Source organism: Gopherus evgoodei, chromosome 10 (genome assembly GCF_007399415.2).
Source record: "Gopherus evgoodei ecotype Sinaloan lineage chromosome 10, rGopEvg1_v1.p, whole genome shotgun sequence".
NCBI lineage: Eukaryota > Metazoa > Chordata > Testudines > Testudinidae > Gopherus > Gopherus evgoodei.
Genome location: NC_044331.1, coordinates 1,044,704 through 1,072,190, shown reverse-complemented (window position 1 = coordinate 1,072,190; position 27,487 = coordinate 1,044,704). Strand labels below are relative to the sequence as shown.

General features: G+C 68.4%; 1 protein-coding gene across 6 annotated transcripts in view; it reads right to left on the bottom strand.

The window, feature by feature from the left end:
* The window catches only part of MAN2A2 (mannosidase alpha class 2A member 2), a 44,065-nt gene extending 21,872 nt beyond the window's left edge, over positions 1-22,193 (bottom strand). The window contains exons 1-10 of one of the 6 annotated variants that reach the window (XM_030578441.1): positions 22,116-22,184; positions 20,047-20,270; positions 13,337-13,489; positions 11,711-11,968; positions 9,360-9,504; positions 7,060-7,231; positions 2,545-2,672; positions 2,154-2,327; positions 1,227-1,413; positions 930-1,107 (exon numbers count right to left, since the gene is read on the bottom strand). In XM_030578441.1, the coding sequence (XP_030434301.1) occupies positions 930-1,107; positions 1,227-1,413; positions 2,154-2,327; positions 2,545-2,672; positions 7,060-7,231; positions 9,360-9,504; positions 11,711-11,968; positions 13,337-13,468 (1,374 nt within the window). In that variant the 5' untranslated portion in view covers positions 13,469-13,489; positions 20,047-20,270; positions 22,116-22,184. Of the gene's footprint in view, positions 1-929; positions 1,108-1,226; positions 1,414-2,153; positions 2,328-2,544; positions 2,673-7,059; positions 7,232-9,359; positions 9,505-11,710; positions 11,969-13,336; positions 13,490-18,326; positions 18,475-20,046; positions 20,271-20,647; positions 21,208-22,115 lie in introns of those variants that run through there. The other 5 variants (XM_030578442.1, XM_030578439.1, XM_030578438.1 and 2 more) reach the window with 5 other exon arrangements.
* Between the last annotated feature and the right edge of the window lie 5,294 nt (positions 22,194-27,487).

Below are 27,487 nucleotides of genomic sequence, written 5' to 3'. Positions count from 1 at the left end.
CCTGGGGAGGTGGTGGAATCTCCATCCTTGGAGGTTTTTAAGGCCTGGCTTGACAAAGCCCTGGCTGGGATGATTTAGCTGGGGATTGATCCTGCTTTGAGCAGGGGGTTGGACTAGATACCTCCTGAGGCCCCTTCCAACTCCGATAGTCTGTGATTCTGTGATTCTCTGATTCTGAAGACACGCAGCGCCATCACTGGGCACTAGGGACGCTGCTCCAGGGAACACTTCCCATTGCAAATGCTTTGACAGGTTTTCCTTCTTCCTGCACCTTTGGTAGAAGGGGCCGGGCCATTCAGTGGGGTGCGTGCCTGGCACTGAGCGGGTAGAGGGCTCCCTAGGCCAAACCCCAGGCCTCCTTTAACCCTGTTTAACATGGGACAGTGACAGGGTCGTGTTAGCACCTGTGACTCTTTGGGTTCAAATATTCCATCAAGACTAATATAACTCCCTGCACCGCCCGGTGTCCTCCAGGGGGTGGGGCTCCACCCCCCCACCCCCGACATCCCCCGGGGGTGGGGCTCCCCCCTGCACACCCCCGGCATCCCCCAGGGGGTGGGGCTTCCCCCCACATCCCTGGCATTTCCCAGGGGCCGGGGCTCCCCTCACACTCTTGGCATCCTCGGGGGGGTGGGGCTCCGCCTGCACATCCCCGGCATTCCCCAGGGGGCAGGGCTCCCCCCCACATCCCCGGCATTCCCCAGAAGGCGGGGCTCCCCTCACACATCCATGGCATCCCCCAGGGAGCAGGGCTTCCCCCCACATCCCTGGCATCCTCCAGGGGGTGGGGCTCCACCCACATACCCTGGCATTCCCCAGGAGGCGAGGCTCCCCCCTACATCCCCGACATCCCCCAGGGGGTGGGTGGGGCTCTCCTGGACCCCCCAGCACGTCCCAGCTGCAGCCCCTTTGGGAGTCCGGTGCAGTACCTGCACGTGCAGGCTGGGGTGGGCGTTGAGGAAGTCGAAGAGGCGCTGGTAGTTGAGGAACTGGGCGTCCCACTCCTGGGGCTTGTCGTAGCGGAAGTCGTCTCCCAGAGGCACCAGCAGCACCTTGCTGCGGAACAGCTTGGACTTCTTTCGGTACTGGTCCAGCAAGAGGTGTGCCCTGCGGTGGAACACGGCGAGAGGCCTCAGGGGGCTGGGCCAGCGGGCACAGGCCACACGCCCCGGAGCCAGCCAAGAAGGCTCAGCCTCAGGCCGAGTGGCGGGGCACAGCTCACTCACCGCTCGGCCACATTGGCCTCGGTGATGGCTCTGGGTGGCACCTTCCACGGACAGTTGATCCTGCCTCCCGGCAGGCGCTTGAAGTCAAACTGGCAGCAGATCTTGGGGTCAGGGCCGCAGGTGTGGGGCACGTCGTAGCTGTAGAAGGGCATCATGTGGCAGAAGATATCAGTGCTGGAGTCTGGGTCTGCAGAGAAGCAGCCAGCTGAGTCGGTGTGCCCACCCCGGGCACTGTGTGCCTGTGCTTGGCTGTCACAGCTGAGCAGGCAGTAGCCGTACCAGTCGGGCAACACCAGGGCACTCCTAGGGAAGGCAGCACCCATGCTGGGGGTGGGCCTGGCCCCAGATTAGCGGGATGGGAAGCAGCCAAGGGGGAGGGGAGGAGAGGCTGTGGCAGAGCAGCAGCTGCCCGCTGGCCACGAAGGCGCTGGCTAGCAAGAGTCAGGGCAGAGCAGGCAAGCAGCCAGTGTGCCATGCCCCCCAGGTCTCACCCATGGGAATTCGGGGGGGGGGGGGAGTCACATGGCACCCCGGAAAGGCCCCCCACCCAGCCAAGAGCCAGGAGGGGGTGCCACCAGAGCCAGGAATGGCAGCAGCAGGGCCACGGCCCAGGGAAGGGGAGCCCAGCTTGCCTGCACTCCAGCTCCAGCAGCCCCAGGCCAGGGCAGGATGGGGCAGCTGCACCCGAAGGACACTGGGACCCAACCGCACAAGGGACTGAAGCAGCTGGGGGGCCTGGCGGGGCAGGCTCAGCTGAGCGCCAGAGGCCCCCAGAGTCCCTCATGGACAGGGACGGGTGGCAGGGGGCTGCTCCTCAGTCAGACAGCTGGGCAGGGATCACTGTGCCACCAGGAAAGAGGGCAGCAGCCGTCACCCACCCCCAACCCCAGGCAGCCCCTCGCCCCACCTCTGGTCCAGCCCTCTCACCCCAGGTCTGTCTCCACATGAACTCCAGGCTGCGGGTGGCAGCGAAGTGCTTCTTGATGGTGTAGTGCACCCTCTGGATCAGCATGCTGGTCAGGTTGGCGCGTCTCAGCAGGTAGGGCATGGTGGCGCTGTGCCCAAAGGGGTCGACGGCCCAGCCGGACCGCGGGGTCACACCTGCAGGCAGTTGCCCCACAGACTTCTTAGGGCAGGTTGCGCCCGGAAGGCACAGAGTGAGGCTGGGTGGGGTGGGCCTGGCGCCACCCTAAGGGCATGGCCCCAGGCGTGGGCAGCACACCCAGCCCCACAGCCCCCACACCCCCTTGGCCACGGGCACAGATGTGAGGAGACAAGGGCCGGGCGGGTCTGCGCTGCCCCTGCCCCATTCACTCACCGATGTTCTTCTCCAGCCACTGGTGCCCCTCAATCAGCTGGTCGATCATGGCGAAGTAGTGGGAATTGGCCTCGTCGGGCATCACCCAGCCCCCCGTCACCATCTCCAGCTGCCCACCGCCAACCAGCCTGCAGGGGGCACCAGAGAGTCAGGGACAGAGAGAGGGCTCACGGCCAGCACCCCTGCCCCATGGCCTGTGCCCCCACCCCACAGCCAGAGCCCCACGGCCAGCACCCCTGCCCCACAGCCAGAGCCCCACGGCCAGCACCCCTGCCCCATGGCCTGTGCCCCCACCCCACAGCCAGAGCCCCACGGCCAGCACCCCTGCCCCACAGCCAGAGCCCCACGGCCAGCACCCCTGCCCCATGGCCTGTGCCCCCACCCCACAGCCAGCACCCCTGCCCCACAGCCATAGCCCCACGGCCAGCACCCCTGCCCCATGGCCTGTGCCCCCACCCCACAGCCAGAGCCCCACGGCCAGCACCCCTGCCCCACAGCCAGAGCCCCTGCCCCACAGCCAGAGCCCCACGGCCAGCACCCCTGCCCCATGGCCTGTGCCCCCACCCCACAGCCAGCACCCCTGCCCCATGGCCTGTGCCCCCACCCCACAGCCAGAGCCCCACGGCCAGCACCCCTGCCCCATGGCCTGTGCCCCCACCCCACAGCCAGAGCCCCACGGCCAGCACCCCTGCCCCATGGCCTGTGCCCCCACCCCACAGCCAGCACCCCTGCCCCATGGCCTGTGCCCCCACCCCACAGCCAGAGCCCCACGGCCAGCACCCCTGCCCCATGGCCTGTGCCCCCACCCCACAGCCAGCACCCCTGCCCCATGGCCTGTGCCCCCACCCCACAGCCAGAGCCCCACGGCCAGCACCCCTGCCCCATGGCCTGTGCCCCCACCCCACAGCCAGAGCCCCACGGCCAGCACCCCTGCCCCATGGCCTGTGCCCCCACCCCACAGCCAGCACCCCTGCCCCATGGCCTGTGCCCCCACCCCACAGCCAGAGCCCCACGGCCAGCCCCCCTGCCCCACAGCCAGAGCCCCTGCCCCACAGCCAGAGCCCCACGGCCAGCACCCCTGCCCCATGGCCTGTGCCCCCAGCCAAAGCCAGAGCCCCACGGCCAGCACCCCTGCCCCATGGCCTGTGCCCCCACCCCACAGCCAGAGCCCCACAGCCAGCACCCCTGCCCCATGGCCTGTGCCCCCACCCCACAGCCAGAGCCCCACGGCCAGCACCCCTGCCCCACAGCCAGAGCCCCACAGCCAGCACCCCTGCCCCATGGCCTGTGCCCCCACCCCACAGCCAGCACCCCTGCCCCACAGCCAGAGCCCCACGGCCAGCACCCCTGCCCCATGGCCTGTGCCCCCACCCCAGAGCCAGCACCCCTGCCCCATGGCCTGTGCCCCCACCCCACAGCCAGAGCCCCACGGCCAGCACCCCTGCCCCATGGCCTGTGCCCCCACCCCACAGCCAGAGCCCCACGGCCAGCACCCCTGCCCCATGGCTTGTGCCCCCACCCCACAGCCAGAGCCCCACGGCCAGCACCCCTGCCCCACGGCCAGAGCCCCACGGCCAGCACCACTGCCCCATGGCCTGTGCCCCCACCCCACAGCCAGAGCCCCACAGCCAGCATCCCTGCCCCATGGCCTGTGCCCCCACCCCAGAGCCAGCGCCCCTGCCCCATGGCCTGTGCCCCCACCCCACAGCCAGAGCCCCACGGCCAGCACCCCTGCCCCATGGCCTGTGCCCCCACCCCACAGCCAGAGCCCCACGGCCAGCACCCCTGCCCCATGGCCTGTGCCCCCACCCCACAGCCAGCAACCCTGCCCCACAGCCAGCACCCCTGCCCCATGGCCTGTGCCCCCACCCCACAGCCAGAGCCCCACAGCCAGCACCCCTGCCCCATGGCCTGTGCCCCCACCCCACAGCCAGAGCCCCACGGCCAGCACCCCTGCCCCATGGCCTGTGCCCCCACCCCACAGCCAGCAACCCTGCCCCACAGCCAGCACCCCTGCCCCATGGCCTGTGCCCCCACCCCACAGCCAGCAACCCTGCCCCACAGCCAGCACCCCTGCCCCATGGCCTATGCCCCCACCCCACAGCCAGAGCCCCACGGCCAGCACCCCCGCTCCACAGCCAGCACCCCTGCCCCACAGCCAGAGCCCCACGGCCAGCACCCCACAGCCAGCACCCCTGCCCCACCGCCAGCGCCCCTGCCCCATGGCATGTGCCCCCACGCCACAGCCAGAGCCCCACGGCCAGTGCCCCTGCCCCACAGCCAGAGCCCCACAGCCAGCACCCCACAGCCAGCACCCCTGCCCCACGGCCTCTGCCCCACCCCACAGCCAGAGCCCCACGGCCAGCGCCCCTGCCCCACAGCCAGAGCCCCACGGCCAGCACCCCTGCCCCATTGCCTGTGCCCCCACCCCACAGCCAGCACCCCTGCCCCACAGCCAGCACCCCCGCCCCACGGCCAACACCCCCGCCCCATGGCCTGTGCCCCCACCCCACAGCCAGAGCCCCACGGCCAGCACCCCTGCCGCACACCCAGAGCCCCACGGCCAGCACCCCTGTCCCACAGCCAGCACCCCTGCCCCATGGCCTGTGCCCCACAGCCAGCGCCCCTGCCTCACGGCCAGCACCCCTGCCCCATGACCACGACCCCTGCCTCACGGCCAGCGCCCCATGCCCAGCACCCCTGCCCCATGGCCTGTGCCCCCACTCCACAGCCAGCAACCCTGCCTCATGGCCAGCGCCCCACAGCCAGCACCCCTGCCTCACGGCCAGAGCACCACGGCCAGCACCCCTGCCCCATGGCCTGTGCCTCCACCCCACAGCCGGCACCCCTGCCCCACAGCCAGCACCGCTGCCCCATGGCCTGTGCCCCCACCCCACAGCCAGCACCCCAGCCTCATGGCCAGCATCCCTGCCCCACAGCCAGAGCCCCACGGCCAGCACCCCTGCCCCATGGCCTGTTCTCCCGCCCCACAGCCAGCACCCCTGCCTCACGGCCAGGGCCCCATGGCCAGCAACCCTGCCCCATGGCCTGTGCCCCCACTCCACAGCTAGCACCCCTGCCTCACGGCCATCGCCCCACGGCCAGCACCCCTGCCCCATGACCTGTGCCCCCGCCCCACGGCCAGCACCCCTGCCTCATGGCCAGCGCCCCACAGCCAGCACCCCCGCCCCATGGCCTGTGCCCCCGCCCCACAGACAGCACCCGTGCCTCACGGCCAGCGCCCCACGACCAGCACCCCTACCCCATGGCCTATGCCCCCGCCCCACGGCCAGTATCCCTGCCTCACAGCCAGAGCCCCACAGCCAGCACCCCTGCCCCACATCCAGCAACCCTGCCCCACAGCCAGAGCCCCACGGCCAGCACCCCTGCCCCATGGCCTGTGCCCCCACCCCATGGCCAGCACCCCTGCCTCACGGCCACTGCCCCACGGCCAGCACCCCTGCCTCACGGCCAGTGCCCCATGGGCAGCACCCCTGCCCCATGGCCTGTGCCACCGACCCACGGCCAGCACCCCTGCCTCACGGCCAGAGCCCCACGGCCAGCACCCCTGCCTCATGGCCAGCGCCCCACGGCCAGCACCCCTACCCCATGGCCTGTGCCCCCGCCCCACGGCCAGCACCCCTGCCCCATGGCCTGTGCCCCCGCCCCACAGCCAGCACCCCTGCCTCATGGCCCGAGCCCCACGGCCAGCACCCCTGCCTCACGGCCAGCGCCCCACGGCCAGCACCCCTACCCCACGGCCTGTGCCCCTGCCCCACGGCCAGCACCCTGCCCCATGGCCTGTGGCCCCCCCCCACGGCCAGCACCCCTGCCGCAGGGCTTGTGCCCCTGCCCCACGGCCAGCATCCCTGCCTCACGGCCAGCGCCCCATGGCCAGCACCCCTGCCCCATGGCCTGTGCCCCTGCCCCACAGCCAGCACCTCTGCCTCACGGCCAGCGCCCCATGGCCAGCACCCCTGCCCCATGGCCTGTGCCCCAGCCCCATGGCCAGCATCCCTGCCTCACGGCCAGCGCCCCATGGCCAGCACCCCTGCCCCATGGCCTGTGCCCCTGCCCCACAGCCAGCACCTCTGCCTCACGGCCAGCGCCCCATGGCCAGCACCCCTGCCCCATGGCCTGTGCCCACGCCCCACGGCCAGCACCCCTGCCTCACGGCCAGCGCCTCTGCCCCCCCGGGCAGCACCCCCGCCCCACGGCCAACACCCCTGCCCCATGCACGAACGCTCCCGCCCCACGGCCAGTGCTCCTGCCCCACAGCACCTCTTGTAGGCACACCCAACAGCCAGTGCCCCACCCCACTGCCAGCGCCCCCACTCTACTGCCAGCACCCTGCCCTATGGCCAGAACCTCTGCCCCACGGCACCTCCTGCAGGCTCACCCAACAGCCAGTGCTCCCGCTCCATGGCCAGTACCCCCATATCTCCATTGAGTGCCCAGGCTGGGGAGAGCGAGTGCTGTCCCTGCCCACGGGGCACAGGCTGTGGCCCCCCCTACCTGCGCACCGCAGCACGTTTCTGGGTGCTGATGTTGTCCCACCACTTGGAGAAGAAGGAGATCTCGGACCAGATGAAGCGGCGGCGCGGGTCCTCCTGCAGCTTCAGCACCATGCTGTTCAGGATGTGTTGCGTCTGGTCTGCGTAGTACTTCTCAAAGGTCTTGATCCATCCTGCGCAACCAGCACAGGGCAGGGCCTGAGTGAGGAACGCTGCCTGGGGGGCTACGTTCCCTCTAAGCTGCATGGCCACGCAGCAGCCTATTAACTGTCGTGCAGGCACTCAGGCTGCAGCGGGGAGATATTCCTCTCCCTCAGTCCCAGCCCCAGCCCCAACCCAGTCTGGCCCAGACCTGCCGCAGCTGAGGGAGGGATGCCCTTCTCCCAGGCCCTGTGACATTCTGTACCTTGGGGGATCACCCTGCACCCCCATATTCATCCTTATAACATGGTTGTGTGGTATCCAGTGCAAAGTCTGCCATGTCTGGTGTCTTCGGAAGGCTCATGGTGCACTGACCAGTGCTGTTATAGCGAGGTTATAGGTTATAATTTCGTGTATATAGTTATGAGGCTGAAAATGTGTCTTCATGGCTTAAAACAAGCCCAGGCAAAACTCTCCAGGAGCAGAGGGGCAGTTCACACCTCATCAAACCCAGCCCAGCCCCACAAGAACAAAGGACACTGGCCTACGCAGCAACAAAGGCTCCGTTGGACTCTCCAGGGAGTCACCCCCCTTCCCTTGGTTAGTCAGGGACTACGATGAGGTAATGCTCACCTGACCCTGAAGGGGGGCGGGAGCAAAGCCAAGAGGACAGAAAGAACATAGAAAAGAGAGAGACGTTTGTCATGCTCTTCCCCTCTCTTGTAAAAGCAGCAGAGAGTCCTGTGGCCCCTTCTAGACTAACAGACGTTTTGGAGCACGAGCTTTCGTGGTGAATGCACCCGACGAAGTGGGTATTCACCCAGGAAAGCTCATGCTCCAAAACGTCTGTTAGTCTAGAAGGTGCCACAGGACTCTCTGCTGCTTTTACAGATCCCAAGTAACACGGCTCCCCCTCTGATACTTTTCCTCTCTCTCCCATCTCCATCTCCAGACATCACTACCAAGCGACAGAAGAGCTGATCAAAGGGGAGAGCCTGGCTGAAGGGCAGCCAGCCAGCCTGTGGGGAGAAGCAACTAAGTCTGTAAGGGCACTGAAAGTGCTCAGATCAGCTTAGAATGCGTTTTGCTTTGATTTCATCTGACCACATCTGACTTCTTGTGCTTTGATTTATAATCACTTCAAAGCTATCTCTGTAGTTAATAAATGTGCTTGTTCTACCTGAAGCAGTGCGTTCAGTCTGACGCGTCTCAGAGACTCCCCTGGGGATAACAAGCCTGGTACAGATCAATTCCTTTGTTACATTGACAAACGTATGTAAACTTGCAGTGTCCAGTGGGCATAATTGGACACTGCAAGATGGACGTTCCCAGGGTTGTGTCTGAGACTGGAGATATTGGCTAGTGTCAGTTGGTTGCACAATCCAAGCAGCGGCTGGCCAAGACTGTTCACTCACGTAGCTGGGAGCAGCTCACATGCCAGAGGCTGTGCGTGACCAGCCCAGGAGTGGGGGTTCTCACAGCAGAGCAGGCTCAGGCTGGCTCCCAGAGTCGAGGATTGGAGTGACCTAGCAGATCACTGGTCCAGATAACACCAGGGGAACGTCACAGTGGCATAGAGCAGCCCCTCTCCCGGACCCAGCCTAGCCTGGCCCTCATCTGCTGTGGCTGGGGGAGAGATGCCCCCTGCCCCAGCCCAGGTGCTGCTGTGGAAGCTGAGGGGAGTCCTCTCTCCCCACTGCAGCCCCGGGGAAGCCTGCACCCCAAACCCCTCATCCCACCCCCATCCACAGCCCTCACCCTCCCCTGTACCCCAACCTTCTGCCGCAGCCCTGAGTCCCCTCCTGCACCTCAAACCCATCAGCCCAGATCCCACCCCAGGCCTGAGGGGGTCCTGTTGTCTGTACCTGCAAGACCTGTCTTGGACTGTGTTCCTGTCGTCTTAACAACCTTCGGTTTTACTGGCTGGCTGAGAGTCCCGGTGAATGGCAGGGAGCTGGGGGTGCAGGGCCCTGACTCCCCCACACTCCATGACAGGAACACTGCTGAGAAGCCGAAGGGCCGTGCCTGGGATCCTCCCTCTGTGGAGCCTGGTGGACATGCCTGGGACCCTTTGCCAGGGGATTCCCCACAGCTCAGTCTAGGGCATGAAGCCCAGGGCCAGGCTCCAAGGCCCCAGCCTGCTCCATGGGCCCCACTCACCTGGGTCATTATGGGAGTGTGGCACCACGAACACCTGCAGGGGCTCTGTGTCCCACTCGTGGGGCTCGTAGGTGATGTCAAAGCCCTGCTTCCACACGCCACCGTCCTGGTTATCAAAGGGCAGCACCGAGGCCACCGCCAGCATCTGCCAGGCCAAGGACCATGCTCAGTGGGAGCAGCCAGCCTGGGGCCGTCAGTCCAGCCTCAGCCCCAGCCCCAGCCCCAGCCCCAGCCTACTCTCACCCCGCCTCTAATTCCCCTGCCCTTCGCCCCCCCACAGGCAACTCCCCCTCCGAACCCCCAGCCCTCTGCAGGCGGCTCCCCCTCCGACATCTCAGCCCCTCGGCCCCCCTCAGGCGGCTCCCCCTCTGGCCCCCCAGCCCCCCGCAGGCAGCTCCCCCTCCGGCCCCCCCAGCCTCTCGGCCCCCCTCAGGCGGCTCCACCTCTGGCCCCCCCAGCCCCTCGGCCCCCCTCAGGAGGCTCCCCCTCCGACATCTCAGCCCCTCGGCCCCCCTCAGGAGGCTCCCCCTCCGACATCTCAGCCCCTCGGCCCCCCTCAGGCGGCTCCCCCTCCGACATCTCAGCCCCTCGGCCCCCCTCAGGCGGCTCCCCCTCTGGCCCCCCAGCCCCCCGCAGGCAGCTCCCCCTCCGGCCCCCCCAGCCTCTCGGGCCCCCTCAGGCGGCTCCACCTCAGGCCCCCCCAGCCCCTCGGCCCCCCTCAGGCGGCTCCACCTCTGGCCCCCCCAGCCCCTCGCAGGCAGCTCCCGCTCCGGCCCCCCCAGCCTCTCGGCCCCCCTCAGGCGGCTCCACCTCCAGCCCCACCAGCCCCTCGGCTCCCCACAGGCAGCTCCGCCTTCCGGCCCTTCCAGCCCCTCGGCCTCCTGCAGGCAGCTCCCCCTCTGGCCCCCCCAACCCCTCAGGCCCCCTCAGGCGGCTCCACCTCCAGGCCCCCCAGCCCCTCGGCCCCCCTCAGGCGGCTCCCCCTCTGGCCCCCCCAGCCCCTCAGGCCCCCTCAGGCGGCTCCCCCTTCCGGCCCTTCCAGCTCCTCGGCCTCCCGCAGGCAGCTCCCCCTCTGGCCCCCCCAGCCCCTCGGGCCCCCTCAGGCGGTTCCCCCTCCAGCCCCCCAGCCCCTCGGCCCCCCTCAGGCAGCTCCCCCTCTGGCCCCTCAGCCCCCCGCAGGCAGCTCCCCCTCTGGCCCCCCCAGCCCCTCGGCCCCCCTCAGGCAGCTCCCCCTCTGGCCCCCCCAGCCCCTCAGGCCCCCTCAGGCGGCTCCACCTCCGGCCCCCCCAGCCCCTCGGCCCCCCTCAGGCGGCTCCACCTCTGGCCCCCCCAGCCCCTCGCAGGCAGCTCCCGCTCCGGCCCCCCCAGCCTCTCGGCCCCCCTCAGGCGGCTCCACCTCCAGCCCCCCCAGCCCCTCGGCTCCCCACAGGCAGCTCCCCCTTCCGGCCCTTCCAGCCCCTCGGCCTCCTGCAGGCAGCTCCCCCTCTGGCCCCCCCAGCCCCTCAGGCCCCCTCAGGCGGCTCCCCCTCTGGCCCCCCCAGCCCCTCAGGCCCCCTCAGGCGGCTCCCCCTTCCGGCCCTTCCAGCTCCTCGGCCTCCCGCAGGCAGCTCCCCCTGTGGCCCCCCCAGCCCCTCGGGCCCCCTCAGGCGGTTCCCCCTCCAGCCCCCCAGCCCCTCGGCCCCCCTCAGGCAGCTCCCCCTCTGGCCCCTCAGCCCCCCGCAGGCAGCTCCCCCTCTGGCCCCCCCAGCCCCTCGGCCCCCCTCAGGCGGCTCCCCCTCCGGCCCCCCCAGCCCCTCGGCCCCCCTCAGGCGGCTCCCCCTCCGGCCCCCCCAGCCCCTCTCAGGTGGCTCCCCCTCTAACCTCCCAGCCCCTCTGCCCCCTGCAGGCAGCTCCTCCCCCGACACCCCAGCCCCTCGGCCCCCTGCAAGTGGCTCCCCTTCTGGCCCCCCCCAGCCCCTTGGCCCCCCACAGGTGGCTCCCCCTCTTCCCCCCCAGCCCCTTGGCTCCCCGCAGGCGGCTCCCCCTCTGACCTCCCAGCCCCTCGGTCCCCCGCAGGTGGCTCCCCCTCCGACACCCCAGCCCCTCGGCCCCCCACAGGTGGCTCCCCCTCTTCCCCCCCCAGCCCCTTGGCTCCCCACAGGCGGCTGCCCCTCTGACCTCCCAGCCCCTCGGCCCCCCGCAGATGGCTCCCCCTCCGGCCCCCCCAGCCCCTCGGCCCCCCACAGGTGGCTCCCCCTCTGGCCCCCCCAGCCCCTCAGTTCCCCGTAGGTGGCTCCCCCTCCGGCTCCACTAGCCCCTCGGCCCCCCGCAGGTGGCTCCCCCTCCCACCTAGGCCCCCAGCCCTCGTTCACCTGCAGGTCTGGCTTCTGGCCCCCACTCCCCAGTGCGAACTGGCAGTCCTGTGGGGAGATAGAGAAGAAGCTGGGCCGGCTCTCGGGGGGCAGCACCCAGGAGCCATTGGGTGTGCGGTAGGGTAGCAGCACCGGCTGCCCATCCACATGGGCCGTCAGCTCCAGCACCGACTCCTTGATGTGGCTGATGATCTCGTGGTTCTCCTCCAGCAGCTGCTCCAGCTGCTCGATGCGGTTCTGCAGCACCGAGATCTGGCTCTGCAGGTTACAGACACAGGGTGAGAGCAGCCTCCGGGGGACAAGGGGGCCCCCAGCCTAGCGCTGCCCCAGCCGCCCCCCAGCCCACCCTGCAGGTCACAGACATGGGGTGAGAGCAGCACCCCCCTGCCCCTGAAATGCCGGGGGAAGCTGCCCATCCATCGTCCGCAAGGCACCGCAGCAGCTCCAGGGGACGCAGATTCATGCAGCTGCACCCCAGAACTAACGGGGCTCCCTGGACATTTGCCCGTCACTCTTTTCCCCCCCCATTTTCCAGCAGAGTGGTAAGCACAAGGGCCCAGCGGAGCTGCCTGGGAAGGCCACCAGTGTAAGAGCTGCTGGGCTGATAGCATGGCAGTGCACTCTGCAGGGAGTGGGCCAGGGGCTCAGAAGTGGGGGCTCCCCCACGCCGTCAGCACTGGGGGCCTGCCATGCAGGGAGCAGAGTCAGGGTTCAGTAGGTAGCACTCTCCTCTCACAGTCAACAAGAGACCCCAATGCCCCAGGGCAGCGCTGGGGGGCACTGGGCTGCAGGGAGCAGAGTGGGGCACTCAGCAGGGGGCGCTCTCCCCTGGCAGTCAGGGCTGGCCCCGATCCCCCAGGCTGGCGCTAAGGGCACTGGGTGCAGAGGTGCAATCCCAGACAAAAAGCATGCTCAGTAAATCTGGGCAGGCAGCCAGAGCTCAGCAGCTGGCGAATGCCAGTCAGACTCCCAAAGCCCCCTGCAGTTAGGGTGACCAGACAGCAAGTGTGAAAAATCAGGACAGGGGGTGGGAGACTATCCCGGGTCACCCTACCTGCAGTGCCACCCAGACAGGGAGCCACCAGCACTCCCCTGCCACAGACTATGCCACTGTCCAACTGCTGCCACATCCCACCCCAGAGGTGGCTGCATGTCAGTGGTGGGCGAGTAACCCTGAAATAGACTTGACCCACACGTGCTGCACAACCCTGGGACGTTTCTTCCCCAAGGGGTCTAGGTCCTAGGGAGCTGAGATCAGGGCCGGCTTTATGAAGGGCAGGGCCCGATTTGAATGCTCGGCGGTGGTCCGGGGCTTCCGCGGCACTGAAGGATCCCCCATCGCCGAAATGCCGCTGAAGACCCGGAACGCACCCCCCGCCCCGCTGCCAGAGGAGTAAAAAAAAATTAAAAAGACTCCTAAGGTGTGGGGCCCAGTTCCAGGGAATTGGGGGAATTGGCTTAAAGCCGGCCCTGGCTGAGACTCCCAGGCCCCCCAGCACTCAGCATCCCCAAGCTGCCAACATGCGGCTGGGTGAGCAAGGGGGGACTCCCCTGCAGGCACCATGGGAGGTGATGGCAGAGAGCCCCAGCCCCACTCCCCATCCGCTGGGGGCCAGAGCCACTTACCCGTGGGAAGTTGCCCCCGCTCTGGTGCCGGGCAGGGTCATGCTGTACTCGGTCCAGCATCAGGTAGAGGGAGAAGACGGCGACACAGAAGATGGCGGCTCCGCACACCGTCACCTGCTTCTTCAGCTTCATCCCGGGGCTGTGAGGACCCACCTGCCACCGAGTCAGCCAGAGAGCTAGGTCAATGCCCCAGGCCAGGCCCCTCGCGCCCCACCGCGGCCAGCCCCCAGGCCAGGCCCCTCGCGCCCCACCGCGGCCAGCCCCCAGGCCAGGCCCCTCGCCCCCCACCGCGGCCAGCCCCCAGGCCAGGCCCCTCGCCCCCCACCGCGGCCAGCCCCCAGGCCAGCCCCCAGGCCAGGCCCCTCGCGTCCCACCGCGGCCAGCCCCCAGGCCAGGCCCCTCCCCAGACCCCTCGCGTCCCACCGCGGTCAGCCCCCAGGCCAGGCCCCTCGCCAGGCCCCTCGCGCCCCACCGCGGCCAGCCCCCAGGCCAGGCCCCTCGCCCCCCACCGCGGCCAGCCCCCAGGCCAGGCCCCTCGCCCCCCACCGCGGCCAGCCCCCAGGCCAGCCCCCAGGCCAGGCCCCTCGCCCCCCACCGCGGCCAGCCCCCAAGCCAGGCCCCTCCCCCCCCCCCGCGGCCAGCCCCCAGGCCAGGCCCCTCGCCCCCCACCGCGGCCAGCCCCCAGGCCAGCCCCCAGGCCAGGCCCCTCGCGTCCCACCGCGGCCAGCCCCCAGGCCAGGCCCCTCCCCAGACCCCTCGCGTCCCACCGCGGCCTGCCCCCAGGCCAGGCCCCTCGCCAGGCCCCTCACGCCCCACCGCGGCCAGCCCCCAGGCCAGGCCCCTCGCCCCCCACCGCGGCCAGCCCCCAGGCCAGGCCCCTCGCCCCCCACCGCGGCCAGCCCCCAGGCCAGCCCCCAGGCCAGGCCCCTCGCCCCCCACCGCGGCCAGCCCCCAAGCCAGGCCCCTCCCCAGGCCCCTTGCGCCCCACCGCGGCCAGCCCCCAGGCCAGGCCCCTCGCCCCCCACCGCGGCCAGCCCCCAGGCCAGCCCCCAGGCCAGGCCCCTCGCGCCCCACCGCGGCCAGCCCCCAGGCCAGGCCCCTGGTCAGGCCCCTCGCCACCCCTGTGGCCAGCCCCCAGGCCAGGCCCCTCGCCCCCCACCGCGGCCAGCCCCCAGGCCAGGCCCCTGGTCAGGCCCCTCGCCACCCCTGTGGCCAGCCCCCAGGCCAGCCCCCTCGCCCCCCACCGCGTCCAGCCCCCAGGCCAGGCCCCTCGCCCCCCACCGCGTCCAGCCCCCAGGCCAGGCCCCTCGCCCCCCACCGCGTCCAGCCCCCAGGCCAGGCCCCTCGCCCCCCACCGCGGCCAGCCCCCAGGCCAGGCCCCTCGCCCCCCACCGCGTCCAGCCCCCAGGCCAGGCCCCTCGCGCCCCACCGCGGCCAGCCCCCAGGCCAGGCCCCTCGCCACCCACTGCGGCCAGCCCCCAGACGGACCCCCCACCCCTACTGCGGCCAGCCCCTAGACAGACCCTCCAACCCCCACTTGCGCCAACCCCCTTGACAGGCCCCTCGCCCCCCACTGTGGCCAGCCCCCAGACGGACCCCCCACCCCCACTGCGGCCAGCCCCCAGACGGACCCCCCACCCCTACTGCGGCCAGCCCCCAGACGGACCCCCCACCCCCACTGCGGCCAGCCCCCAGACGGACCCCCCACCCCTACTGCGGCCAGCCCCCAGATGGACCCCCCGACCCCCACTTGTGCCAACCCCCCGACAGGCCTCTTGCCCCCACTTGGGCCAGTCCCCCCCAATGGGGTCCCATTCCCCACCCGGGCCAGCCCCTCAGCAGGGCTGGAGGGTCCTGAGGCCACACAGGGGCAGGGGGCCCACGGCAGAGTCTGAACGCGCAGGGAGGAAGATGAAGGCCTCAGGAGTTGAAGGAGGAGCAACTGGGCTTCATCGTGCCTTGCCAGACCCCTGGGTGCGGCTGCCCTCCTGCAATTGGGGTGGGGCGAGTGGCCACCTCACCCAGGGGCCCTCTGCCAGCGAAAGGCTGCCAGGGCCTCGCCCTTATGCACCAGGCACAGGGCTTGGACACAGTCGGCCAGCGCGCCCAGCCCACCAAGTGCTATTGAGCGGCCGCCTCCTGCAGCCCTGGCTGGGCCACTCACCCCCTGGGCCGCCCCACACCCAGCCACCCCCAACTCCACGGCCCCACACCTAGCCCCTGGGCCGACCTACACCCACTCCCCCCGCTCCGTGGCCCCACACCTAGCCCCTGCACCGCCCCACACCCAGCCCCCCCCGGCTCCGCAGCCCCACACCTAGCCCCTGGGCCGACCCACACCCAGTCCCCCCGCTCCGCGGCCCCACACCTAGCCCCTGGGCCGCTCCACACCCAGCCCCCCCCAACTCCACGGCGCCACACCTAGCCCCTGGGCCGCCCCACACCCACTCCCCCCGCTCCGCGGCCCCACACCTAGCCCCTGGACCGCCCCACACCCAGCCCCCCTCGGCTCCGCAGCCCCACACCTAGCCCCTGGGCCGCTCCACACCACGCCCCCCCCCACTCCACGGCCCCACACCTAGCCCCTGGGCCGCTCCACACCAAGCCCCCCCCCAACTCCACGGCCCCACACCTAGCCCCTGGGCCGACCCACACCCACTCCCCCCGCTCCGCGGCCCCACACCTAGCCCCTGCACCGCCCCACACCCAGCCCCCCCTGGCTCCGCAGCCCCACACCTAGCCCCTGGGCCGACCCACACCCAGTCCCCCCGCTCCGCGGCCCCACACCTAGCCCCTGGGCCGCTCCACACCAAGCCCCCCCCCAACTCCACGGCCCCACACCTAGCCCCTGGGCCGACCCACACCCACTCCCCCCCGCTCCGCGGCCCCACACCTAGCCCCTGCACCGCCCCACACCCAGCCCCCCCTGGCTCCGCAGCCCCACACCTAGCCCCTGGGCCGCCCCACACCCAGCCCCCCTCAGCTCCGCAGCCCCACACCTAGCCCCTGGGCCGACCCACACCCAGCCCCCCCCAACTTCACGGCCCCACACCTAGCCCCTGGGCCGACCCACACCCACTCCCCCCGCTCCGCAGCCCCACACCTAGCCCCTGGACCGCCCCACACCCAGCCCCCCTCGGCTCCGCAGCCCCACACCTAGCCCCTGTGCCAACCCACACCCACTCCCCCCGCTCCGCGGCCCCACACCTAGCCCCTGGACTGCCCCACACCCAGCCCCCCTCGGCTCCGCAGCCCGACACCTAGCCCCTGGGCCGCTCCACACCCAGCCCCCCCCAACTCCACGGCCCCACACCTAGCCCCTGGGCCGCTCCACACCCACTCCCCCCGCTCCGTGGCCCCACACCTAGCCCCTTGGCCGCTCAACACCCAGCCCTCCCCGGCTCCGCAGCCCCACACCTAGCCCCTGGGCCGCTCCACACCCAGCCCCCCTCGGCTCCACAGCCCCACACCTAGCCCCTGGGCCACCCCACACCCAGCCCCCCCCAACTCCACGGCCCCATACCTAGCCCCTGGACTGCCCCACACCCAGCCCCCCCCCAGCTCCGCAGCCCCACACCTAGCCCCTGGGCCGCTCCACACCCAGCCCCCCCCAACTCCACGGTCCCACACCCAGCCCCTGGGCCGCCCCACACCCAGCCCTCCTGGCTCCACAGCCCCACATCCAGCCCCCAGCTCCGCGGCCCCACACCCAGCCCCTGGGCCACCCCACACCCAACCCTCCCGGCTCCACAGCCCCACATCCAGCCCCCAGCTCCGCGGCCCCACACCTAGCCCCTGGGCCGCTCCACACCGAGCCTCCCCCCAATCCACAGCCCCACACCTAGCCCCTGGGCCGCACCACAGCCAGCCCCCCTGGCTCCACAGCCCCACACCCAGTCCCCAGCCCCTCCAGGCTCCAAAGCCCTGCCTGGGCCACCCACCCCCTGGGCTGCCCCACACCCAGCCGCCCCCGGCTCCGCGGCCCCACACCCAGCCCCCCGCAGGTTCCACAGCCCCACACCCAGCCCCCAGGCTCCGCAGCCCTGGATGGGCCACCCACCACCTGGGTTGCCCCACAGCCAGCCCCCCTCCCGGCTCCACGGCCTCACACCTAGCCCCTGGGCTGCCCCACACCCAGCCCCCCCTGGCTCCACAGCCCCACACCCAGCCCCCAGCCCCTCCAGGCTCCACAGCCCTGGCTGGGCCACCCACCCCCTGGGCTGCCCCACATCCAGACCCCCCAGCTCCGTGGCCCCACACCTAGTCCCCAGCCACCCCAGGCTTCACACCCAGCCCCCAGCCACCACAGGCTCCGCAGCCCTGGCTGGGCCGCCCACCCCCTGGGCTGCCCCACACCAAGACCCCCCAGCTCCGCGGCCCCATATCTAGCCCCTGGGCCACCCCACACCCAGCCCCCCCCCCGGCTCCACAGCCCCACACCCAGCCCCCAGCCCCTCCAGGCTCCACAGCCCTGGCTGGGCCACCCACCCCCTGGGCTGCCCCACACTCAGCCCCCAGCCGGCTCCACAGCCCTGACTGGGCCACCCACCCCCTGGGCTGCCCTACACCCAGACCCCTCAGCTCCGTGACCCCACACCTAGCCCCTGGGCCACCCCACACCCAGACCCCCTCCTAGCTCTGCGGCCCCACACCTAGCCCCCAGCTCTTCCAGGCTCCACAGCCCTGGCTGGGCCACCCACACTCTGGGCTGCCCCACACCCAGCCCCCCCAGGCTCCACAGCCCCACACCCAGACCCCCCAGCTCTGCAGCCCCACACCTAGCCCCTGGGCCACCCCACACCCAGCCACCCCACAATCCGCAGCCCTGGCTGTGCCACCCACCCACTGGGCCACCTCATACCCAGCGCCCCCCAGGCTTCACAGCTCAGGCCGCCCCACACCCAGCCCCCCAGGCTCTGCAGCACGGGCTGGGGGAGCTGTGCCCTCTGCTGCCCAGCCCACAATGATGCGCGGCGCCAGCGCTGCTCACAGACTCAGCAGAGGGGATGGGGGAGGTCTGTGGGGCCCAGTCAGGAGCCTGGCCCGCCGGGCGATGCTGCCCTGCCGGCCCTGGAGCCCAGGCCACGTGCAATCAGTCTGCAGCACGTGGGTGCCGGAGGCCCTGTCCCATGCCGGGCAGAGCACAGCTGCGGCCTGGTTACCCTAATCCCGTCTGCGCTGGAGCCAGGCCGGAGGTATTTTTAGTCTGTGAAGCCTGGGATGGTGCCAGGAGCTGGGCAGGGAGCAGAGTTTTCATTACACCCTGCCCTGCACAACCCACCAGCCGGGCACACGGCACTGCCCGCACAGGAAACCGGCTCCCCAGCCATGGAGGGCACTGGATTCCCTTCCCTACTGCATTGCCACACCCCCACTCCTCTCACTGCACTACCGCACCCCTCCCCCTAGCTCCATCACCACCGCATCCCCTCCCCCCCACTGCACCACCACACCCCGGCCCCTTCCCCAGCACTGCACTCCCCCCCCACACCCTGCACCACCACACACCCCCGCACAACACCCTGCCCCTCCACTGCACCACCACAACCCCTCTACCCGCACACTGCACCACCACACCTTGGCCCCTCCCCTCCACTGCACCACCACACCCTGCCCCACCACTGCACCACCACAACCCCCTCCCCCCACACTGCATCACCACACACCTTCTCCCCCTCCTCTCACTGCACTACTGCACCTCTCCCCTTAGCTCCACCACATCTCCTTCCCCCCCACTGCATCCCCACACCCACCACATACACTGCAACACCAAACCCCGGGCCCCCCCACTGTACCCCCAACATACCTCCACACCCTGCACCACCACACCCCAGCCCCTCCCCCACACTGGACCACCCCACACACACTGTATCACAACACCCTGGCCCCTCCCCCCACTGCACCATCACACACCGGCCACCCCACCGCACCACTGCACAACCCCCACACACACCGCACCACCACACACACACACCCTCCTCTCACTGCACTACTGCACTCCTGCCCTTAGCTCCACCACCACCGCATCTCCTTCCCCCTCACTGCACCACCACACCTAGCGCCTCCCCCCACTGCACCCCCCACCCTCACACCCCCACTGCACCCCCACACCCCAGCCCCTCTCCCTCACTGCACCCCACACACACTGCACCACCACACCCGTGCTCCTCCTCCACACATACACACACACACTGCACCACCACACCCCAGCCCCTCCCCCTCATCGCACCCCCCACCCCGACACACACACTGCACCACCACACCTGTGCCCCTCCCCCCCACTGCACCACCACACATACACACTGCACTACCACACCCCGGCCCCTCCCTCGACTGCACCGCCACACCCTGCCCCCCACTGCACCATCACACCCTGGCCCCTCCTCCACACTGCCCCCCAACACAGCGACCCCTCCCCTCACTGCACTCCACCCCTCCATACTCACTGCACTGCCACACCCCCTCTCCCCCTCCTCTCACTGCACTACCGCACCCTTCCCCCTTGCTCCACCATCACCGCATCTCCTTCCCCCACACTTCACCACCACACCCCAGCCGGTCCCCCACACTGCACCACCACACCCCGCCCTCCCCACACTGCACCACCACACCCCCTCCCCCTATTACATCACCACACCCTTCCCCTCCCCACAGGCTCCACCACCACGTCCCTCCCCCGCCCTGCGTGACACCACACCCCCTCCTCTTACCAGGCCCAGGATTAACCCCTAAGGCAATTCAGCTGGAGTGGGTGGATCTTCTGCAAAAGCCGCCCTCTTGCTCAGCCAGCCAGCTGGGCTGGGTGCAGGGACTGCTGGCGAGGGGCTCCGGCCTGGGCTCAACAGGAGGGCGGACTACCCAGTCCCAGTGCTCCCTTCTGGCCTTGCAATCAGCCTCTGGGGCCAGCACAAGCCCTGGGGCAGGTCTCCCGGGCCTGCAAAGAGGGAGTGACCAATGCACCTGCCCTGCATGTAAGCCAAGAGCTGGCGTCCAGCCTGGCACGAGAATCACACAGCCACAGGGCAGCAGCCGGAATACGGTGGACTCCAGCCAGATGGAAGAAATGGCTCCCAGCCCCCCAAGGCATTGGGCCAGCAGCAGGAGATGCTGAGGACACCTGGGGGTGGGGCAGGGTGGCTGGCTGGTGCGCCTGTAACCCCAAGTCCACAAGTCACAGCAGCTGACACCGGGAGGCTCTCAGGGCTCCCCACCCCCAGTCCCACTGCACACAGGGTCCAGAGGACACACTCTGGAATATGCACAGCCCCCCAACAAGGACACCCAGCTGCGCTGGGACAGGGAGGGGCTCACCAGCTCTCTGAGCAGAGCGACTCGTGCCCTGGCAGCAGCCAGCTCCATTGTGCTCTCTTCCCAGCCACACGGCACAGCCAGGGGCCTGGCACCGTCCCTGCCTTCCCGCTGCCAATTAGTCACCAGCTCTGCCCAGGGACATACAAGCTGCTCCTGCATCAAGGGGCTGCTGCCAGGACTGAGCAGCCAGCCCGGGAGGGGGCATTCCAGCCAGACTCAGGCTCTCTGGGCACCTGGAGGGCCAGGGCTCTGCTTGGCACCGGCCAGAGGCGGGAAGCCCAGAGTGGGAGCAGAAAGGAGCGTGGAACAGGCAGTGGGCAAGGTGAGAGTGGGGGACATGACCAGTTTCCTGCCTGGGCACCAACTGCCAGCGGGGGCCGCATGGTTCTGTGCTAGGCCCGTGGGCTAACACGGTTATTATGGCTCTGCACGAGGCTGAGCAGTGGGGACAGAATTTATAGATGACACAGAGTTACTGGGGCTTGTTAGAAGCAGGGGATTGTGAAGAGCGACAGGAGGCCTAGCCAAGCTAGGGGAACGGGCACCGTGACGGTAAACAAGGGTGACATGAATAATGTGCAGTGCCTATGCCCTACGATTCAGAAGGCCCTGCTCTGTTCATTCCCACTCAAGACCCTGGCACTGGCCAGTGTCAGCTGGCAGGACGCTGGGCTGGATGGACCCTTGGCTTACTCGCTTCTCTGAAAGGAAGGGTAGGAGCCCAGCACAGGGAGCTGGACTGTGAGCACCCAGCCGGGTGAATCCTGCTCGGTCAGAAGGGCAGAAATGTCTGGGGGCTGAGGAGTGGGATGGAGAACAGGGTGCCCCAGTGCCCGCAGCGGCCTCCCCCGGATCTGGGTGCCCCAGGGCTGCAGGAGCCAGCAGCACTAGAGGGGTCTGGAGAAACTCCCCTTGAAGGGGGACTGGAGAGGCGGGGCTGATCCCCAGAGCGGGGACCACAGCTGGGTGTGGGGGCAGGACAAGGGGTGCTGCGGAGGCTGCCGGGGGAGTCACCATGGTTCCCAGCCCGTGCTCGGCGCGGCGGGCAGGAGTGGCGCCAGGGTTTTCGTGCCCTAGGCGCAGGGCCGGCTCGCCGGTCCCCCGTGGACTTGCGGCAGGCACGCCTGCGGGAGGTCCACCGGAGCAGTCTGCCGCCCTCCCAAATCCTGGGGCCCCAGGCGGCCGCCTAGGTCGCCTAAATGGAAGCGCCGGGCTTGGCGGCGGGGCCGGTCCCCCGGGAGGCTCACGGGAGCAATGGGCATTTCTCCAGCCTGGCCAGGGGCGCAGCCCCCGCCGCAGGGACCCGGCGCTGCTGCTGCTGCTGCAGGGGCCGGCGGGCCCATCGGGAGCTGTCCAGCCCGCACCGCGGCCGGCCCGCCCAGAGCCCCCGGGGTCCCTCCGCCCCCGGCCCGCAGCGCAGCCCGCGGCGCCAGGTGCGAGGGGCGGACCGGGCCCGGCTCCCCCTTACCTCCGCCCGCTGCGGAGCGGCCCCAGCAGGCCCGGGCCCGGCTCCGCTCACATCCTCCGCCGGGCCGGGCCGGGCCGGGCTCCGGTCCCCGGGCGCCCCCGCTCCTGGGCCGGCCGCGGCCTCCCTGGCAGCTGCCGCCTCCGCGCCCCGGGCTGCGCCGGCTGCTGGGTCTGGCAGGAGGCTGCGAGCCGGGATGCGCCCAGGCCCCTCCCCGCCGCCGGTCCGCTCCTCCCCGCCTGTCCGTCCGCCCCCCCGGCTATCCTTCCCCCCTCCCTCCCGGCTGTCTGTCCGCTCCTCCCCGCCTGTCCGTCCGCCCCCCCCCCCCGGCTGTCTGTCCGCCCCCCCCGCCTGTCCGTCCGCCCCCCCCCCGGCTGTCTGTCCGCTCCTGTTTGTCCGCCCCCCCCACTGTCTGTCCGCCCCCCCGGCTGTCCTTCCCCCCTCCCTCCCGGCTGTCTGTCCGCTCCTCCCCGCCTGTCCGTCCGCCCCCCCCCCCGGCTGTCTGTCCGCTCCTGTTTGTCCGCCCCCCCCACTGTCTGTCCGCCCCCCCGCCTGTCCGTCCGCCCCCCCCCCCCGGCTGTCTGTCCGCACCTGTTTGTCCGCCCCCCCCCACTGTCTGTCCGCTCCTCCCCGCCTGTCCTTCCCCCCTCCCTCCCGGCTGTCTGTCCGCTCCTCCCCGCCTGTCCGTCCGCCCCCCCCCCGGCTGTCTGTCCGCTCCTGTTTGTCCGCCCCCCCCACTGTCTGTCCGCCCCCCCCGCCTGTCCGTCCGCCCCCCCCCGGCTGTCTGTCCGCTCCTGTTTGTCCGCCCCCCCCACTGTCTGTCCGCCCCCCCCGCCTGTCTGTCCGCCCCCCCGCCTGTCCGTCCGCCCCCCCGGCTGTCTGTCCGCTCCTGTTTGTCCGCCCCCCCCCACTGTCTGTCCGTCCGCCCCCCCGGCTGTCTGTCCGCTCCTGTTTGTCTGCCCCCCCCCACTGTCTGTCTGTCCGCCCCCTCGGCTGTCCTTCCCCCCTTCCTCCCGGCTGTCCGTCCGCCCCGCCTGTCCGTCCGCCCCCCCGGCTGTCTGTCCGCTCCTGTTTGTCCGCCCCCCCACTGTCTGTCCGCCCCCCCCGGCTGTCTGTCCGCTCCTCCCCGCCTGTCCGTCCGCCCCCCCCCGGCTGTCTGTCCGCTCCTGTTTGTCTGCCCCCCCCACTGTCTGTCCGCCCCCCCCCGGCTCTCTGTCCGCTCCTGTTTGTCCGCCCCCCCCCACTGTCCGCTCCTCCCCGCCTGTCTGTCCGCCCCCCCCCCGGGCTGTTTGTCCGCTCCTGTCTGTCCGCCCCCCCACACTGTCTGTCTGCCCCCCCCGGCTGTTTGTCCGCCCCCCCCACTGTCTGTCCGCTCCTCCCCGGCTGTTTGTCCACCCCCCCACTGTCTGTCCGCCCCCCCTACTGTCTGTCCACTCCTCCCCACCTGTCTGTCCGCCCCCCCCGGCTGTCTGTCCGCTCCTGTTTGTCTCCCCCCCCACTGTCTGTCCGCCCCCCCCCGGCTCTCTGTCCGCTCCTGTTTGTCCACCCCCCCCGGCTGTTTGTCTGACCCCCCTACTGTCTGTCTGCCCCCACCTGGCTGTTTGTCTGCCCCCCCCCACTGTCTGTATGCCCCTCCCCGGCTGTCTGTCCGCCACCCTCCAGGTGTTTGTCTGTCCGCCCCCCCCTTATTGTCTGTCCGCCCCCTCCGGGTGTTTGTCTGTCTGCCCCTCCCCGGCTGTCTGTCTGCCCCCCCCAGGGCTGGCTGTGTGTCCGCCCCCCCCAATGTCTGTCCACCCCCCCTGGCTGTCTGTCTGTCCCCCCCCGTCCTGGCTATCTGTCCATCCGCCCGCCCCCTAGCTGTCTGTCCTCCCCCCCAGCTGTTTGTCTGTCCGCCCCTCCCTGCCTGTCTGTCTGTCCCCCCCCGCCTGGCTGTCCATCAGCCCCCCCAGCCTTTCTGTCCGGTTGTCTGCACCGCAGCCTGTCCGTCCGCCCCCTCGACTGTTTGTGTGCCCCCCCCGCTGTCTGTCTGCCTGCCCCCGCCCCGCCTGTCTGTCTGCTCCCCCCCGCCTATCTGTCCACTCCCCCTGGCTGTTTGTCTGTCCGCCCTCCCTCCCCCGGCTGTCTGTCCACCCCCCCGCCTGGCTCTCTGTCCACCCCCCCCGCCTGGCTCTCTGTCCACCCCCCCCGGCTGTCAGTTCGTCCCCCCTGCCTGTCTGTCTGTCTCCCCTCGCCTGGCTGTCCATCCGCCTCCCCAGCCTGTCTGTCCGGCTGTCCGCCCCCCCCCGCCTGACTGGCTGTCCACCCCCCCAGCTGTCAATCCATCCCCCCCGCCTGGCTGTCTGTCCGCCCCCCCCCCGGCTGTCAGTCCATACCTCCCCCAGCTGTCAGTCCGTCCCCCCCGCCTGGCTGTCCGCCCCCCCGACTGTCGGTCTGTCAACGCCCCCTCACGGCTATCTGTCCGCCCCCCATCCCCCGGCTGTCTGTCTGTCCACCCCTCCAGCTGTCCACCCCCCCAGCTGTCTGTCTGTCCACCCGCCCCGGCTGTCTGTCTCACACACACACACCCCTGCTGTCTCGTCCCTTAGCTGGGAGAGTCATTTCCCCAGTGTGCAGGGGGAACCCTCCAGGCTGCCAGGGCTGCAGCTACAGGGAAACCACACCGCGATCCCGGTGTCAAGCCAGTTGGAAGGGAAGGCAAAATCTGAGATTCAGAATCCCCCTTCCCTTGCTCCCCTAAGGGTTAAACAAGAGAGTTCTGGACCCAGCACCACGCACAGCTCCAGCCAGCGGTGGATTAGCCACTGGGCCAACAGGGCCCATGCCCAGGGGGCCCCTGCACCCTGTCCTCAGTCTACAGCTGGAGCGCTGGGCCGGGAAGGGGGGGGGCTGCAGGCAGAAGGGGCGGGGAGGCCCTCACTTGCTGTAGCCCATGGGCCCCACAAACCCCTAATCCGCCTCTGGCTCCAGCCGTTGGAGACAAATGAGGACTGTGACAAAGTGGGGTTTTATTCATCTTATGTTGCATAGGAGTCTTACTGTCCTATAAAAGCAGCAAAGAATCCTGTGGCACCTTATAGGCTAACAGACGTTTTGGAGCATGAGCTTTCGTGGGTGAATACCTACTTCGTCAGATGCATGTGGTGGAAATATCCAGGGGCAGGTATATATATGCTAGCAAGCTAGAGATAACGAGGTCAGTTCAATCAGGGAGGATGAGGCCCTGTTCTAGCAGTTGAGGTGTGAAAACCAAGAGAGGAGAAACTGGTTCTGTAGTTGGCAAGCCATTCACAGTCTTTGTTCAATCCTGAGCTGATGGTGTCAAATTTGCAGATGAACTGAAGCTCAGCAGTTTCTCCTTGAAGTCTGGTGCTGAAGTTTTTTTGCTGCAGGATGGCCACCTTAAGGTCTGCTATAGTGTGGCCAGGGAGGTTGAAGTGCTCTCCTGTAGGTTTTTGTATATTGCCATTCCTAATGTCTGATTTGTGTCCATTTATCCTTTTCCGTAGAGACTGTCCAGTTTGGCCAATGTACATAGCAGAGGGGCATTGCTGGCATATGATGGCGTATATTACATTGGTGGATGTGCAGGTGAATGAACCGGTGATGGCGTGGCTGATCTGGTTAGGTCCTGTGATGGTGTCGCTGGTGTAGATATGTGGGCAGAGTTGGCATCGAGGTTTGTTGCATGGATTGGTTCCTGAGCTAGAGTTATTATGGTGCGGTGTGCAGTTACTGGTGAGAATATGTTTCAGGTTGGCAGGTTGTCTGTGGGCAAGGACTGGCCTTGCACAAATACAGACAGATATCATCTTCCTTTCCAAATGCAAACGGATGGACATCATACCAAATGGACTAAAGGTAAAAAATCCACTGCTATCTACATACTACACAGACCACAGTGAGAGATTATGTCATACTCTATCAAAAAAACTGAGGAACCACCTGATCAGCATCCTATACAGCAAACAGGAAAACATCAAAAAAGAGCTCTCCAACCTGGAGACTCTCATTAATAACCAAACTTCTATACAAACGGACTTCACTAGAATAAGACAGGAGATCTACATTACTCACTTCACCTCTCTACAAAGGAAAAAGGACTGTAAGCTGTCTAAACTCCTACCTGCCACATGGGGCCACAACCGTGGTATCCCTAACCCACCCAGCAATATCGTCAATCTATCCAACTACACACTCAGCCCAGAAGAAAAGTCTGTCCTATCTCGGGGACTCTCTTTCTGCCCTGCCACCCCCACCAACATGATACAGTTCTGTGGCGATCTGGAAGCCTACTTTCGCCGTCTCCGACTCAAAGAATACTTCCAGGACAACACTGAACAGTGCACTGATACACAGGTGCCCTCCCACCAACAGCACAAGAAGAAGAACTCCACATGGACTCCTCCTGAGGGTCGAAATGACAGCCTGGACCTATACATTGAATGCTTCCGCCGGCGTGCACAGGCAGAAATCGTGGAACAACAACATCGCTTGCCTCACAACCTAAGTCGTGCAGAATGCAATACCATCCACAGCCTCAGAAACCACCCTGACATTATCATCAAAGAGGCTGATAAAGGAGGTGCCGTTGTCATCATGAACAGGTCTGACTACCAAAAGGAGGCCGCCAGACAAGTCTCCAATATCAAATTCTACAGGCCACTTCCCTCAGATCCCACTGAGGAATACACTAAGAAACTACAGCATCTACTCAGGACACTCCCTACACTAACACCAGAAGAAATCAACATACCCCTAGAGCCCCGACCAGGGTTATTCTATCTACTACCCAAGATCCACAAACCCGGAAATCCTGGATGCCCCATCATCTCGGGCATTGGCACTCTCACTGAAGGACTGTCTGGATATATGGACTCTCTACTCAGACCCTATGCCACCAGCACTCCCAGCTATCTCCGTGACACCACTGATTTCCTGAGGAAACTACAATGCATTGGTCACCTCCCAGAAAACACCATCCTAGCCACCATGGATGTAGAGGCTCTCTACACGAACATCCCACACACAGATGGAATACAAGCTGTCAGGAACACTATCCCTGATGATGCCACAGCACAACTGGCTGCTGAGCTCTGTGCCTTTATACTTACACACAACTATTTCAAATTTGATGACAATATATATCTCCAGATCAGTGGCACTGCTATGGGCACCCGCATGGCCCCACAATATACCAATATCTTTATGGCCGACCTGGAACAACGCTTCCTCAGCTCTCGTCCACTCACGCCCCTTCTCTACCTACGCTACATTGATGACATCTTCATCATCTGGACCCATGGGAAGGAGACTCTGGAAAAATTCCACCATGATTTCAACAGCTTCCACCCCACCATCAACCTCAGCCTGGACCA